At 39.7% G+C, this 15,260-nt stretch overlaps 3 protein-coding genes across 4 annotated transcripts; all 3 read right to left on the bottom strand.

The window, feature by feature from the left end:
• Nucleotides 1-3,647: 3,647 nt before the first annotated feature.
• Nucleotides 3,648-8,048, bottom strand: LOC115737472 (protein FAR1-RELATED SEQUENCE 8). 2 transcript variants are annotated; one of them, XM_048274741.1, is made up of 4 exons: nt 7,878-8,048; nt 7,601-7,730; nt 6,617-6,718; nt 3,648-5,852 (listed from the first exon to the last, which is right to left on the bottom strand). In XM_048274741.1, the coding sequence occupies exons 3-4, from the start codon at nt 6,683-6,685 to the stop codon at nt 3,666-3,668; spliced, it is 2,256 nt and encodes a 751-aa protein (XP_048130698.1). In that variant the 5' UTR covers nt 6,686-6,718; nt 7,601-7,730; nt 7,878-8,048; the 3' UTR covers nt 3,648-3,665. The 2 variants fall into 2 exon arrangements, with proteins under 2 accessions (XP_048130698.1, XP_030525454.2); XM_030669594.2 differs by lacking the exon at nt 7,601-7,730.
• A 1,252-nt stretch (nt 8,049-9,300) lies between these two features.
• On the bottom strand, nt 9,301-10,574 carry LOC125313688 (formamidopyrimidine-DNA glycosylase-like). The gene is made up of 3 exons (XM_048273510.1): nt 10,460-10,574; nt 9,820-9,896; nt 9,301-9,729 (listed from the first exon to the last, which is right to left on the bottom strand). The coding sequence occupies exons 1-3, from the start codon at nt 10,572-10,574 to the stop codon at nt 9,301-9,303; spliced, it is 621 nt and encodes a 206-aa protein (XP_048129467.1).
• Nucleotides 9,820-14,455, bottom strand: LOC115737499 (formamidopyrimidine-DNA glycosylase). The gene is given in 10 exon segments (XM_048274895.1): nt 9,820-9,854; nt 10,460-10,713; nt 10,811-10,849; nt 10,851-10,889; nt 11,060-11,110; nt 11,775-11,900; nt 11,978-12,046; nt 12,198-12,255; nt 12,529-12,580; nt 14,057-14,455. Coding segments are annotated over 9 exon segments (942 nt in total). The 5' UTR covers nt 14,433-14,455; the 3' UTR covers nt 9,820-9,854; nt 10,460-10,581.
• Between the last annotated feature and the right edge of the window lie 805 nt (nt 14,456-15,260).

Raw genomic sequence — 15,260 nt, 5'->3', positions numbered from 1 at the left:
ACTTTACTTTCTCAAGGGAGTGACTTCGGTACATGCTTGCAAGGTAGCTAATATGGGATCCTTTGAGCTTTGGCATAAGAGAATGGGTGATTCTTCTTTTAAGGTGGTAGAGTTAATTCCAGAAGCTAGCAAAATTATTAGGAAAACCAATAAAACTTGTGAGGTTTGTTTTAGAGCAAAATAAACAAGAGAGATCTTTTCTAGTGACAATAAAGATAAAGATTGTTTTGAATTGATACATTGTGATTTATGGGGACCTTATAGAGTCCCAGCTTCATGTGGAGCAATTTATTTATTGACAATTATTGATGATTACTCTCGTACTGTGTGGATATATTTGCTAAATGGAAAAAATGAAGTGGCTTGTGTTCTTAGGAAATTTATTGTGATGGCTAAATGCCAATTTGAGAAAAATGTGAAAATCGTTAGAAGTGATAATAAAAGTGAATTTTTGTGTTTGAAAGAATATTTTGATGAACATGGGATATTGCATCAGACTTCTTGTGTTGGAACACCTCAACAAAATGGTAGAGTGGAAAGAAAGCATCGTTATTTCCTTAATGTTGCAAGAGCTTTGCATTTCTAAGAAAATTTACCCATAGAATTTTGAGGAGAATGTGTACTTGCAGCTAGGTATTTGATTAACAAGACTCCATCTATATTATTGAATGGCAAAACCCCATAGAAGATTATCTTTGGGCAAGTTCCTCCTTACAAACACATTCAGATTTTTGGTTGTTTGTGATATGCACATAATCAAAATCGGGATAAAGACAAATTTGCTAGTAGAAGTCGTCGGTGTGTTTTTGTTGGGTATCCGTTGGGAAAGAAGGGATGGAGATTGTATGATTTGGAAACTGGTGAATACTTACTTTGTATCAAGAGATATAGTGTTTGTTGAAACAGAATTTCCATATGTATATGATAAAACAGTAAATGATGACTTCTTTGAAAATAGATTTATGAAGTTGGGTGACAAAGTTGAGGATTTAAAAAGTGACTTGGGAGAGGAGCATGTTGAAAGTGTAGATAGAGAAAGTAAGGTGAATCATGAGATGGAGGAATTGATCCACACAAACGGTGAGGAAGTGGAAAGAAGTGAAGTCATCGAAGAGCTAGCTTTTGAGATGAAAAAGGCTTAAGACTACCCAACACGGGTATCGGAGCAACCTTCCGTCCATTTGAAAGACTATGTAACAAACGCCATTAGAATAAGCCCCTCGGCATGCTCATCTATCTGATTTGATTCCTCAGGTACGCCTTATTCTATAGCACGTTATGTGAGTTATGAAAACTTCTCTAGGCAACGCCGGTGTTTCTTGGCAACAATTACTATAGGACATGAACCAAACTCTTATGCAGAAGCGATTAAAGATGAACGGTGGAGAGAGGCCATGAGTAAAGAAATACATGCTTTAGAAGATAATGGTACATGGACAATCGAAAATTTGCCGCCTAGGAAGAAAGCAATTGGGAGCAAGTGGGTGTATAAAATTAAATACAATTTTGATGGAAGTGTTGAACGATACAAAGCGCGGATGGTGATATTGGGAAATAATCAAGCTAGGCATGGATTATTAGGAGACTTTTGCTCCTATAGCAAAAATGTGTGCTGTACGCACCTTTCTTGCCGTTGCGGCTGCAAAGAATTGGGAACTCCATCGGATGGACGTTCAAAATGCTTTCTTACATGGCGATTTAGAGGAAGAGGTTTACATGAAGATGCTGCCTAGATTTGCCTCTCAATCACCAGGGAAGGTTTGTAGACTCTAGAAATCTACGTACGGTTTGCGGCAAGCACCTAGATGTTGGTTTGCAAAATTGGCTGCATCTTTGAAAGCTTATGGATTTCAACAATCATATTTAGATTACTCCTTGTTCACTTTTCAAGTTGAGATTGTTCAATTAAATGTGCTTATTTATGTTGATGATCTCATTATCTCCGGTAATGATGTTTTCGCTGTGCAAAAGTTCAAGAACTATTTGAGTCGTTGTTTTCATATGAAAGACTTGGGGAAGCTGAAATTTTTCTTGGGGATTGAAGTGGCGAGAAACTCATATGGTATTTTCTTATGTCAACGTAAGTATGCGTTGGATGTGATTTACGAGGTCGGATTCTTGGGTTCCAAGCCGGCTAAAATTCCTCTTGAACAAAATCACAAGCTGGCCCTTACTAAGAGCGATGATGTGGACAACCCCGCTCAGTATAGGCGCCCGGTGGGTCGGCTTATTTATCTAACAATAACTCAACCCCGAATTGTCTTCTTGTGTGCATATCCTTGCATAGTTCATGCAGCAGCCGAAGAAAGCTCATATGGGAGGTAGCTGTCAGAATTCTACGTTATTTGAAAGGAAATCCAGGTTATGGTATTATGTTGCATGCCAATTGTGACCTCAAATTGTCCGCTTACTGCGATTCTGATTGGGCTAGTTGTCCTTTGATGAGACGGTCTTTGATTGGTTATTTTGTTCTTTTGGGAGAATCACCTATCTCATGGAAGACTAAGAAGCAACAAATAGTGTCTCACTCATCCGCTAAAGCTGAATACAGGTTTATGACCACTAGAATTTGTGAACTTAAGTGGTTGAAAAGCTTATTGGATTCTCTTGGTGTGGAACATTTTGAACCTATGCACTTGTATTGTGACGGTCGGGCAACTTTGCATATAGTCGCTAATCCTGTCTATCATGAGCGAACCAAACATATTGAAGTGGACTATCATTTTATTCATAATGAGATACTTAATGGTAACATTCAAACAGACTATGTATGTAGTTCAATGCAGCCTACTGATATCTTCACAAAGGCGTTGGGTAAGGATCAATTTGACTTTCTTCTTCGTATTTAGGCCATTTACTTAGGAAGTTTTGTGTGCATATCTTTTTATTACCTTTTATTGTGTGGTCCTTGTATTTTTTTGGTAGTTTAGACTAATTAGGGAGTTTGTTTGATAGCCGTAACTTTTTGCATATATGTTACATTTCCGTGGCAATGAAGATCAGAATTCTTATTCCAAAATTCCTTAGTTCTCTTACAGAGATTGACTAGCAATTAGATAAATCAAAATATGATTGGAATGTTAACTCTACTAGACCAAACTTTCCTATCCTTGGTGGTAAAAAGCTTGGCATCCAATGGATTATCTAACATCACATGCCATGAGATGATGACAGACTCATTGTTGGAGCGCCCAAACTTCACTGGATTAAAACCAGCAGCATGATAAACAGTGGTGATCGCGGGGTAGGTGGGGGGCCGGGCCAGGCCGCAAGGTTGGGCGTAATGTGTTTCCAAGCCCTCTATGTATAAAGTTTTCGTGCCAGAGCGAGCTCGGGTCAGAGATGAGCGAGCTGGGCTTTCTTATGTAAGACCGTTGACCAAGCCCACCCATTTACCTCTTGGCCTGGGTGGTCCCAGTGGGCCGCCCACCCATGTGATCGTCTCTAATGCTAAACCAAGACTGAATAGATACAGAGGACAAAATATCAACCCAGAAATAGGTCAGAAGTGGTTTTTACGGATAAAAAATGCGAGCTTTTCTCCGAGAGAAATTTTCCAGGAATTCATCCTTCCAAGATGAACCACCCACTTGCGCGATTGGTGATGTATGGAGAAGTTCACAAACAAAATCGTAAATGATACCAACTCAACTATGCAAAGAATTTTATACATTCAAGTGACTGTTACTTTTATCAGCTACAAGACGGACCTTATTCAAAGACTCTTTAAATGCTTGCCAAGCAACCATATAATGATCCTGGGACATCATTCCTTCCTCCACAACCTGTATGGCTTTCCTATACAAATGGTCAAACCACTGAACTGGGTTGCTAACATCAACATTGTTGGACCCGAATTCCGGTACATACAAGCGCTTAAAATCCTTCCTCCACCGAGACAATATATACTGGAAAGGAATCTCCTCCACCCGATTGTAATTAAGCACGCATAACGCGTGTCTACACAGATAGCCCTTGAAATTAAAACAGCTACAGATGCAACGGACTTCAGTTCCTGCTTTGTCGTACAAGACTTCAAAGTTCCTGACATCTTCCAGGTCAGCGTTGCTATCTCTTTCTTTCACCAAGTACGTCACAATCGGCCCATTCGCATGAATTTGAGTTAAACCAAGGCAAGACATCATAACGGCTTCATCTTGGAACTTCGTGAAGATGGCCTTAGTATACAACTTGGAGAGCTGCAACTCATAGTGAGATGATGTTTTCAACAAGGCACTTAAGTCTCTAGACCCCAAATCATCAAGAACTTCCTTCTGCTTCTTCTGTTGCAAGAATGATTCATACGTTGAGAGAAATTCTTTCAAAGAAGTCTGCTGAAGCACATTGCCATCAAAGAACGGACTCTTAGGATTGCCTCTGTGAAAACAGTTCTGTCCGGCAAAAAAAGTGTCCTTCGAGTAAACTGGGGCCCATCTCTCTCGAGCTTCATAAAGTGCCTGAAGCCACTCTTGATCCTTGATGCCAAAACGCCGCATTATTTCTTCCCAGGCTATCTCAAACTCCTCAACTCTAAGTACGTCATAAACTGTGCTATCCAGCAACGTGAAAAATGCCTCGGCCTCCTGCAAAAGTGTCGCCTTTTCACGAATGCTCTGCATCACATATGACAACGAGAGACGATGGTGAGCCCTTGGAAAGACCTCAGCTATTGCACTTTGCATAGCCTGGCACTGATCAGTAATGATAGTTTGTGGAGGTCGACCTGACATGCATGTAAGCCATGCCCTAAATAGCCATATATATGTCTCTAAGCTTGGGTCTGAAATCAAAGCACAGCCGAGCGACAAATTATTTCCATGATGATTAATTCCAACAAATGCAAAGAGAGTAAGCTCGCAATTATTTGAAAGGTACATCATCTCAAACGCAACCACATCACCAAAGTACCCATAAGCAGCCCTGGACCTCGAATCAATCCAAAATACATTCTTCAAATAACCTTCGTCACCAAGATCCATCAGGTAAAGAAAATTTGGATCTATAAGCTGCATTTGATTGAAGAAATCATGCATCACTTTAGCATCTCCTTTATTAAGCTTTAAACGCTTGGCCCTGTCAAAGCCAGTTTCTCTCTCCCAGGAGTATGAGCTTCCATGACCCACAGAATCTATGACTGGCGTTCGATACAATTTGATTGTTCGAACTTCCACATCAATATTTGGTTCCACTTTATATTTAGCACTAGCATCCATCTTCTTATGTGACTTCGAATTTTTTGCTCTAAGAGGATCAAATGAGTGGTTGTGCTCAAGCTTGACTTCATCTACCTTCCAACGGTTGGAGTCCACTAATCTCAACCTTATCATTGCCAGACAACCTGTCCGTGTTTCCTTTCTTCGACTGCTTGCTTCTTTGACAGTTTTGAATCCCTCACAGTTGCAACAGAGAACTGCACCACGTTTTTCTTTGCTGTTCCGCTTAGTCCATGAAGACTTCACTCTAATAGCAAACCCAAGTTCCTTAGAGTAAGTATTGTAATATCTGTACGCATCGTCATATGTATCAAACTCCATTCCTGCAAAAGGTGGAGGGCAATCCTTTACATCAGATGGGCCATTTTGAACATTGATGCTGACTGAACCATCCCTCACAATTTCTTCTTCTTCTTCCCCCAAAATCTCAAGCCCCTGATCAACACCATTCAACTCAAGAACTTGCTCGCCATCATTCAATTCAAGATCTTGCTCGCCATCATTCAGCTCAAGCTCTTGGTCGCCATCATTTAATTCAAGTTCTTCCTCACTATCATTCTCAATCTCATCGTCATCAATCTCAAGGACATGGGCGTCATCCTCAATTAGTTCCTTCCTGTCTTGAGAACCTTGTTCTACCTGGAAAAAGAAAAATAAGAACTATCAACCCACTAATCGGTGTCACTATGAATCACTTTATGAAAAAGCAATACAATTATCACTAACTTTTTTAATACTTCTCCCTTGACATGAAAGAAAAAAAAAGTTTCAGTTTTCTTACTACCTTTGTCTTTGACTTTTCCTACTATTGACCAAAACAAGCAACCATTTAAAAAAAAAAAAAGCACTCACATTGCAACATGCTAATCAAACTTATTATGTTGAAACTGCTTGGTCAAACTCTTCTGTGAATGACGGGAGCATTTCTGATGCTACAGAAAGGCTCTTTAGTAGGGAAAAATAAATTTTTTATACTGTACGTTAGAGTCCAATTTTGCTAAGATGTTTGAATTGAATTGAGATGTAGGGTATGATTGTCCGAATTCTTCAAAATCTTACTTATGGATTTTCTCAGCAAAACAAATACATATTGACTCTAAAAATTGCGAAGAGAATTGATATATTCTAAATGGCTTTAAAAGTCAACATGTATAATATTTCTAGAGATCACTTAACCAACATGAAATAAAGTCAAGTTTCAAATGCCAAAAAGTACGAAGCAGAAAGTATAAGATCTAAATGGAACTTGAACACTTAAAAAGGGTAAGAATTGTCACGAGACAAGAACAAAAGGCTGGAGATGAAACTGTTATATACAGAACTAAGCACGGATGCACAATGGAACCAGAACAACTTAAACACAACCTCCGCAAAAGCGAAGATAAGAAGAGTATCACACTTACCGAGATATTGAGGTTACGGCTGGGTGGGAAGGCCTTGTTGCTTGGTGAAAGATTGCTATCACCAGTCATACTTTCCAGCACAAATCATAGTCGTGGCCACAGCTGATAAGTAAAAAAGTTAGATGATTATCAACTCTATAACTCTATTTAAGTTACTTTGTTATGCTCACAAATGCTTCCACATTTCCTATTCAAGGATGTGTCGAATAAGCTTCTTGAATGCCATTTACATAGAGCTAGCATTATGCACAATTTCTCCTAAGCATTCACATTTTTCGGTGTTACTGATATTGAACACGCATGGCACTGACCTTGTGGAAATATCAGTTACTCAGGATAAAATCAGTAGAGCAAAATCAAAGAATTAACCTAAAGCTGACATCCCTTTACTTAGGAGAGAGATGGTTTGTTCCTGTATTTCCTTACACAAGAAACATATGCCTCTTTCATAAAAGCCAGATTCATGCTCAACTAATTCTATTTAACAGATATTAAGTTTGGATGATGTATCTTCAGGACACCCCGCTAAAGTAAGACACTAATTCCACTGAAATCACTCCCAACTCTTTAGCGTTACTCTTGCCCTGCTCAGCCCATAAGCCCAACATCAAAACTACTTCACAATGAAAGTTAACAACTAAAATACAAAACTTGGCACGATCATAAGCGAACTAGACAATATAGATGAAGGTGCAGGTGCAGTTCTATCACTTCTAGCCTTCGTAAAGCCCCCTAGATTAATTGTTAACATGACCTGACCATGACATTGATAAAATAAAACCATTTCTGATAGCAAAACAACTCTAAAAAGAATTAGTGAACGAGTCTAATTGAATTGACAGCTTGGTGATCTAGATCCTATTAGTACTTTCAACTCCAGCACGCAGGGACTGAAATTTTGGCTTAAGAATTGCAGCATATCGATGACATCAAACGAGGAGCCCAAATATTCGAAAAACACGACTTCCTGCGATAACACAATACAAAAATGATAAGGAACAAACTGCCCATCAATCTGACCCCAAAAACTTGAGCATCAAAACGTCCACCATAATTGATTCCAATGCATCTAACGACCGACGAGCCTCACTATTCAAGAGATGCAGCCAGAACTCTGAATCAAAGAAAGGGAAACAATATAAACAGCCCACTAACAAAGCCACAACCTCAGGATGAGCGAATGGACCACGACACCCATTACAAGCGATCAACAACTAAAAAACCGAACTGGATGACTATTTGGAGTACTGAGTGAAGGTACCTAGTAACTACGGGTCGCGAGAGAAACGAGGCCGAAACAGAAAGCGCAGGTGAAATCTGAAAAAGGGGTGAGAGGAAAGCGGAAGCTTCGATTCGTCGAAACTTGAGAATCGCCCATTTTTATGTTTGGAGTTGCACGAGCTGGGAGCACTGTAACGAGCAATGCAGTCAATAGAAGAAGGAGAGAGAGAGAGAGAGAGAGAGAGAGTCTTCGAGGATTGAGTCTAGGGCCGGAAAGTTGGACCGGGCCTGTGAGATTGAAGAGCCCGGATGATGCGAGTTTGATCTCTAGTCTGGTTTGTTCCCCCTATTTTCTGAACCTGAACATCTTAAGGTGAATTTAAATAGCATAAGGACGCCTCAAGTATCAATATTTATATATGGCACTCACCTTAGCACCAACAACGAGAAATTCCGGCAACCTCACCAGAGTTGACACTTAAATAATCGTTTTTAAAAAAAATCGATACTTAAGTGATCCATAAAAATGATAGCTTTAGTGTCAAATTAGAGAAAAAAAAATCACTTTAGTGCCAAGAGCAAGAAATTTCGACAATCTCACTGGAGATAGCACTTAAATAATTTAAAAAAAAAAATTGGCACTAAAGTGACAAAAAATATTGACAAAAAAGTGAGCACGTACACAAATATTGACACTTGAGGTATCCTTTTGTCAATTTAAATTGAGAAATTTTGCTTCTTAAAAAGAAAAAATGAAATTGCTTTTCAACTGAAATAACAAGAGGTAAATGACGTGTCTCCATTGTGTAATGGTAGGTAACTAACTTGACATTATATGTACGGTACTTGGTAGCACAGCTTGTGGAGACGATTTTTCCAGTACTGGAAGTAGTTGTCATGGAGATGTCAAAAGAAAAGGAACTGAACGTTTATGGATCAATTGAACAGCTCGCATTAAAACCATCACTCCAGTAATAAAGGCAATGGGACCGAACGAGGTTAAGCTGAGATGACAAACTCGTGATGTGAAGAGTCTCGGTGGACCGGAGATTATCGACAGATTAATAGAAATGTCGACATCCTCTCGACTAAGAAACAAAGATTGCAATGCTTCATTCTCTTGCAGGCCAGCGCTCAATATGATGAGCATTGGCAACAAACTGCAAACTTTTCCATACTAAGACATAGAGGTCATCCAATAGATTTGAATAGAATAGAAAACCCGATCCAACAGCCTAAATATGGCATAACCTTGTTCAGAAAGTACTACAGCAGGAGGCAATCAAGTTCACAACAGACATCATAGCCACAACAAAAAGTTAAAAAACTAACCCGGTTTCACCACCCAAAGTGAATAAAATGCACGTTAACATTACTTACAAAAATCTGCATAGTCCTGCCCTTTAATTCGACCAAAAGTGGGCAGGTGCAAGAGACCTGGTTCATTAATATATAAGGGATAATTACTTGGCTCGCTTCTTTTGCTTTTGGCTGTTCCTAGCTGGTTGAGTCTTCTTGTTCAGGGCCTTTTCTGGACCTTTTTTCTTAACTGCCCCTCTTGTTCTCTTTTTCTGCTTATTGTTGCCATTACCATATGCATTCTCATCTTCCTCGCCAATCTCAGCTTCATCACTTTCATCATCGCTTTCCTTGGGTTTCCTAGATGATTTTCTACCTTGACCTCTAGGCTTGTGGGCATTCTTCGACTTGGCAGTTTCACTAAGTTTATTATCTTCCTCAATTGCTACACCACCACCGTCGTCCTCCTCCTCCTCCTCTTCCTCCTCCTTGCTGCGCTTCTTTCTCTTTGAGGTTTGCTTTCCTTTTTTATGGGCAGCATTTACCGCATTAGCTCCACTTAGCTTTTGCAGAGCAGGTACATATGCAGTTGTCTAGGACAGACAATCAAGGCCTGTCAAATTGACTATGTGATAAAAAGCAATCTGGAGAGATAAAAGAGAAGTAGTGTGAAAATGACATACCCGGCCACCAGCAGTGATAAAATCAATTCTTTGGCCTGCAGAAACATTAACAACCTTAACATATCTATCTTCATCAACTAAAAAACAAATTTTTCAAGATTTAATTGGCCACCTAATCAAGAGAAAAACCGTTGTTTGGTTTAGTCAAGGTCAAACAGAGACAATATCAAACTGAAAAGTCCAAGTTCAAAACCAGGGATTGTGCAACCTGCTCCCTCTTAAATAAATCCTAAGTTCGGAACCAGGTGCCTGCATGAACTTGTTCTTTATCTTCAGATGGAAGAACTCATTCAAGGTTTGATCAACGGTTAACAAGTTCAACCAGATTAAAGACCGGCTTTGCACATTCTGGTTTTCAAGGGATAGTGGACCAGTCCTAGGGCCAGGCAGCATTTGCATGTCAAGTCCAACTTGTATGTAAAACACTGTCAATAAAGTCTTGAAGGCATAGGCCTATGATGCAGAAGAGAACCAACATACATGTATATAAACATGCTCGTGGAGGATTTTTGACATGTACCTGTATTTGTATAAACAGCCAGAGAAAGCATAACACAAAAAAGGGTGAAAAGAATGGATATCATAAAAGGGCAAGATAATAACTCATGTAGCTGCAAATTTCACAAGAAAAGAGTCAAACCATCAACAAAAGCCTTGTCTGGCTTCTTTTCCCTGGAATGGAATATCCAATTACTAGGGAACTGACTACTATCTGCCCCAACTTCAATTGCCTTCTCAATGACCTGTGAAACCATTATATTGTCACGATGGTTCTTGAATATTCAGAATCTTACCATTAACTTTCCCAGGCTTTTTGCCCCACCGAAAATGAAACAACCACTCAAGGGGAAAGAGGCTGCATTTTGCATCAACTTGAACAGCAAACTGAACAACCTACATGTATTTCCTCTATTTTTCCATAAATGTATTACACGTCAAAGAGTCAATCCAAGCAAGAGAAGCATGTGAAGAAGAACGTTTAGTCTCCTACCTCTTTAATGCACTTATGTAAGGTTGCACAGCTTTCTTTTGGCAAGACTGGAGGCGGTTTCCAGAGGATGAATTTTTGCCTGTTACAGACTAGAAAATGATTTAACCATATAAAGGAGAATCAGAGTAGAAGGCCACAGATATTTACAATAGGAAAATCATAAAATGGAAAGAAAACACTGCACTCTATCCGCAAAGGTTAACAGAACTACAAAGAATCCTCCAAATAGATATATGGAAGAAAATTGACCTGGTATAGCACTTCATCAGCAATCCAATTGCCAATACCAGCAATAAAGCTCTGTGAAAATTGAAGAGTCAAGATCCAGATACATTAGACAGAAAACACAAAAGAACCTGGAACAATAAGCGAATGTTGAAGCAGGCAGTACTAAAATTAACAGCCTGAATTGTATTCATCACAAAGTACTCCACGACAGCCTAAGAAAAATTATGGGCACCATATTGACTTAAAATGACAAATTAATAGCTCTAAGATCAAGAAGAACCTAAAAGAATTAAGCATAACAACAATTTCCAGATCAAACTTTTTATCCCTTTCCGTGAAGGCTCAACCAATCTATATTTGAATATTAAATTTTGTAACATGCTATATGAAATTTCCCTTCATACTCACATTTCACAAGAGAACCAAAGAGTTGCAAACCACAATGTCAACTGAAGGACAACCTTTAATGTTACTGTATAAATCGAACTCTTTTGACCAAGCTTAGATAGATAAAACCAAATCCTCCTCAAACAGCATGCTTGTGATTCACACAGAGTAAAACAATTCCTCAAGCTTAAAAGAAGTTTGTAATGGATGTCCTTACTATAAGAATTGCAAAGATGCAACATGGTGAAAATACAAAGGAGAAAACTAGATTGTCAAAATTTTCCCCCTCCTGATACATCGTCCTCTGTGTGATTTTTCCAGATATCTGCCATACAAGGACATAGTATACCTGATCAAGCAATAGAGTCTTGATTGCAATTTTCTTCTTCGTCAAGGATTCAGTAAATTCATCAACCGTCATAGGCTCCAGAAGCGCATCTGGGCCAAGCTCAGATATTGGTGGTACAGAAGTCGGCTGCAACATTAGATCTAGTGGTTAATTGGGGGGCCTAGTCTTCTACAAGATTAGAAAAACATAGATATTTCACGCACATTGTTCAGCAAGCGCACTCTAGCAAAACGCCTCTTGTCAGTAAACGATAGCTCCAATCCATTTTCAAGCTGCAGAAGAACAATGATTTTTTGTAGCAATTACTCTAGAGAAGGGGATATTAAGGAATCACAGTGACCTCACAGGTCCAAGAAACAAAATGGGAAAAAGAACATTGATGTCTTCACAGCAGTGAACTCATTATAAGTGAACACTTCTTACTTCTATGAAGACTTTGGAATACTTGGAAGGCCATTCATCAGTGTCCTTTACAGCAGACCTGCCAGCAAAAGAACATTGATGACTTCAATTGACCTCAAGGCACAAAAGAGTTACCAATTTTCCCTTTCGAGAGGAACAAGCACATCTGCTCAAGCAAGATTTGGATAATGAAATTCATCTAAGTTCAACAAAAGCTTGCAAGAGAGATGGTGATACCAGTCTCAGTCAGTCTTAGCTGTATGGAGTTTGCCAGAAATTACAGGAAACAAAAGACATTATTCCTGGAAAATGATCAAAGCAAAGTACCACGTCCATCATTTACCATCCTCACCTTTTATACTCTGTGACTGCAACCCCCTTGATATAGATAGCACCTGCCATCCCTGAAAGACATATTGAGATGCTAGAGTAAGGGACCCATGAAAGAGTGGTAACAGAAGCTTCAGTCAACCTTATATCTCATAGTCATGATCCAAACACGAGTGGGGTTAATGCCTTCTAAAGTGTTCATGCTCCAACTTCTTCTGAAAAAGAATAAATTCTATGAAAGAAATACCCTAGTGTAATTTTTTTTTTCCAGTTGCAACAAATGAATCACATAAAGAACTATTACCACTTCTTCATAAATCAGATGCATGTTAATGTAATTCATCCCTACATTCCGCACTGTTCTTCCATAAACAGGGCAGGACCATATGATATGAGTTAACATAAAAAAGCAGAAATCTTATATCCCTCGATTTCTCTCCTACCCATCCTCATTTCTCCATGGAACTGCATAGGTCTGCCACAATAATGAACACAATTCTAAAACTTGGGACTTTCTACATAGGTAAGAACCTCGACCAAGACACAATCGTCAATCCCTCACAGGGCTACTGAAAGTGGTGCAATTTGGGCAGACCTTTGCTCATTCATTAATAAATAAACTAACTCCACAGTGGACTTTGGGTTTTACGGCATGCTAGGAAGTATTTCACTCAACTTAACAAGAGTCATGCACATTCTTCGAACTGCACATTTTCTACGTTAAACTCAAGTAAAATGTTATCCACACACACTATCAGAGAAATCGCAACTCATCTGGGTCATAACCAATGTCTCTAACATAGTACCTCCTAGAAGACTGGGGTTCCGTTAAAATACATAATCCATTCTCAAACAGCAACAGCGACAATGCAATTAGAGATTCACATAGTCAGCAAAGATGGTATTCTATGTCATGCAACAACAAGATGGTACAAGTTTTCTCTTCATTTGAACTAGGCGTGAATGTTGGCATCATCACCTACGCTATTATAGTCCATTATATTTCGTGGCCAGGTAATACCCAAGCCATAAGAGCTACTAGCTTCTTCAAAAATTCGCATTTCCCACCTCGTCTTCTTGTTCTCAAGGATTTTTGCAGTTGGATCCAACACCACAAAGTAAAAACTCTTACCACCATCTCCACAGAAAAGAAAAAGAAATATGCAACACCCACGCTCTGCCGAAAGTTCTTAAAGCAACGTCTTTCCAATCAATCAAACATTTCACTAAAGCATTCTGTTTGCGAGAAAAGAAGTGAACCTCCTCCCTCAGCAAATGAATGACAATTATGCAACTCTTACACCACGCCAACACTATCATAAGCCAAACAAACTCCCACGTACATTAATACGGTTTGTATCGTTCCCAAATGCAAGCAAGCATTAGACAGTACGTCATTATTGACTTGCGACAACTCTATCATGGTGAAATGCTCACTACAGAACGTTCTCCTGAGCAAGACCGTGCTTTTTTACTTTATATTTTTGGATGAGTGAAAAAATTAGTTATCTTTTTCAAAACTACAAAAGGGTTAGAGAATTTGAGTGTACCAAACTGGAAAGAAGGGAAAGGAGGTGAATCGAGCTGGAACCACATGTTCTTGCCCTTTCTCTTAGCCGCGACGATGGTCTTGCCCTCGAGCGAGGACTGGAAACCGGAAGGGGATACGCCTTCAATGACTTTCGGGTCGTCGGCGACAACGGCTCTCTTGATCTTCTGGCCGACGCAGTGATCTTCGACGGCTCTCCTCGCCGCCTCCACCTCCGGCAACTCCGGCATTGTAGCACCGCTTTGCGAGGGCTTCTTCGCGCGCTTTTTGCTCGGCCTCAGCTCGTGCAATGGACGAGAGAGAACCAGAGGGCGTGGTGGAGGAAATAGCTTCGTTGACTGAAATCGGTCAAGTCCAAACGCGAGAGCTCTGAACATGGATGAATCCGAACGGGTCTCAGTTTCGATAAGTCGACGGGCCTAATCGGGCCGGGCTCGGCCCGCCGAAGTGGGCCTCCTTTTTCCCGGCCCATCATACTGAATGATGATCTGCCCGAGGTCGTTACGATGGAAGCCGAGTCAAGCCGCGGCTTGCATACTCGGGGCGCTCAAAGCTCCACTCGATCTCAATCGTGCACTACTTTTCCTATTCGGGACGATTCGGCAAGAAAATTGAGATACTCGAGCTCGACTCGATTACGATTAACCGATAAATGAAATTCGAGCTTGAGTTTTATAACCTCAAATATTACGGAACCTTATTTTGTCAAAAATAATGAAAACTTGATGAGACTCTCGAGTCCATCAAGCTGAATATTGACTAGCTAGATTTGGACTCCACAAGATGTTTGAGTAGCTTGAACTTGAGTTTTACTTAGATTTGAGCAAGATAATATCGAGTAGTTGTCAAGTCCGGTATGAGCTATTCTCAAGTAGTTTGAGTCGTGCTGCTCCCTATCCCACCATGTATTGAGATAAAGAGCATGAAATAAGTAGGACAAGTCATATCGGACTCCCTATACATTCAGATTTTAATAAGCTTAAGATGTATTTTATGTCACGAACTAAGTGTGAAATTTTATTCATAGATTATGAGCATACTTCCAAACGTATCCTGTATACTCTCACCTATTCAGTAGACAATGAATAACCTTATGAGCCTTGATGCTAAAAATGCAAAATCAACTTCTAGTTTAACATTATTCAACACAAGCCCCGTCATCATTTCAAGCCTAACTTTCTCATTTTGTTGAGAATTGGGATTAT

The sequence above is a fragment of the Rhodamnia argentea genome, chromosome 2, assembly GCF_020921035.1.
Source record: "Rhodamnia argentea isolate NSW1041297 chromosome 2, ASM2092103v1, whole genome shotgun sequence".
Classification (NCBI taxonomy): Eukaryota; Viridiplantae; Streptophyta; class Magnoliopsida; order Myrtales; family Myrtaceae; genus Rhodamnia; species Rhodamnia argentea.
This window is presented reverse-complemented; position numbering and strand designations above follow the sequence as displayed.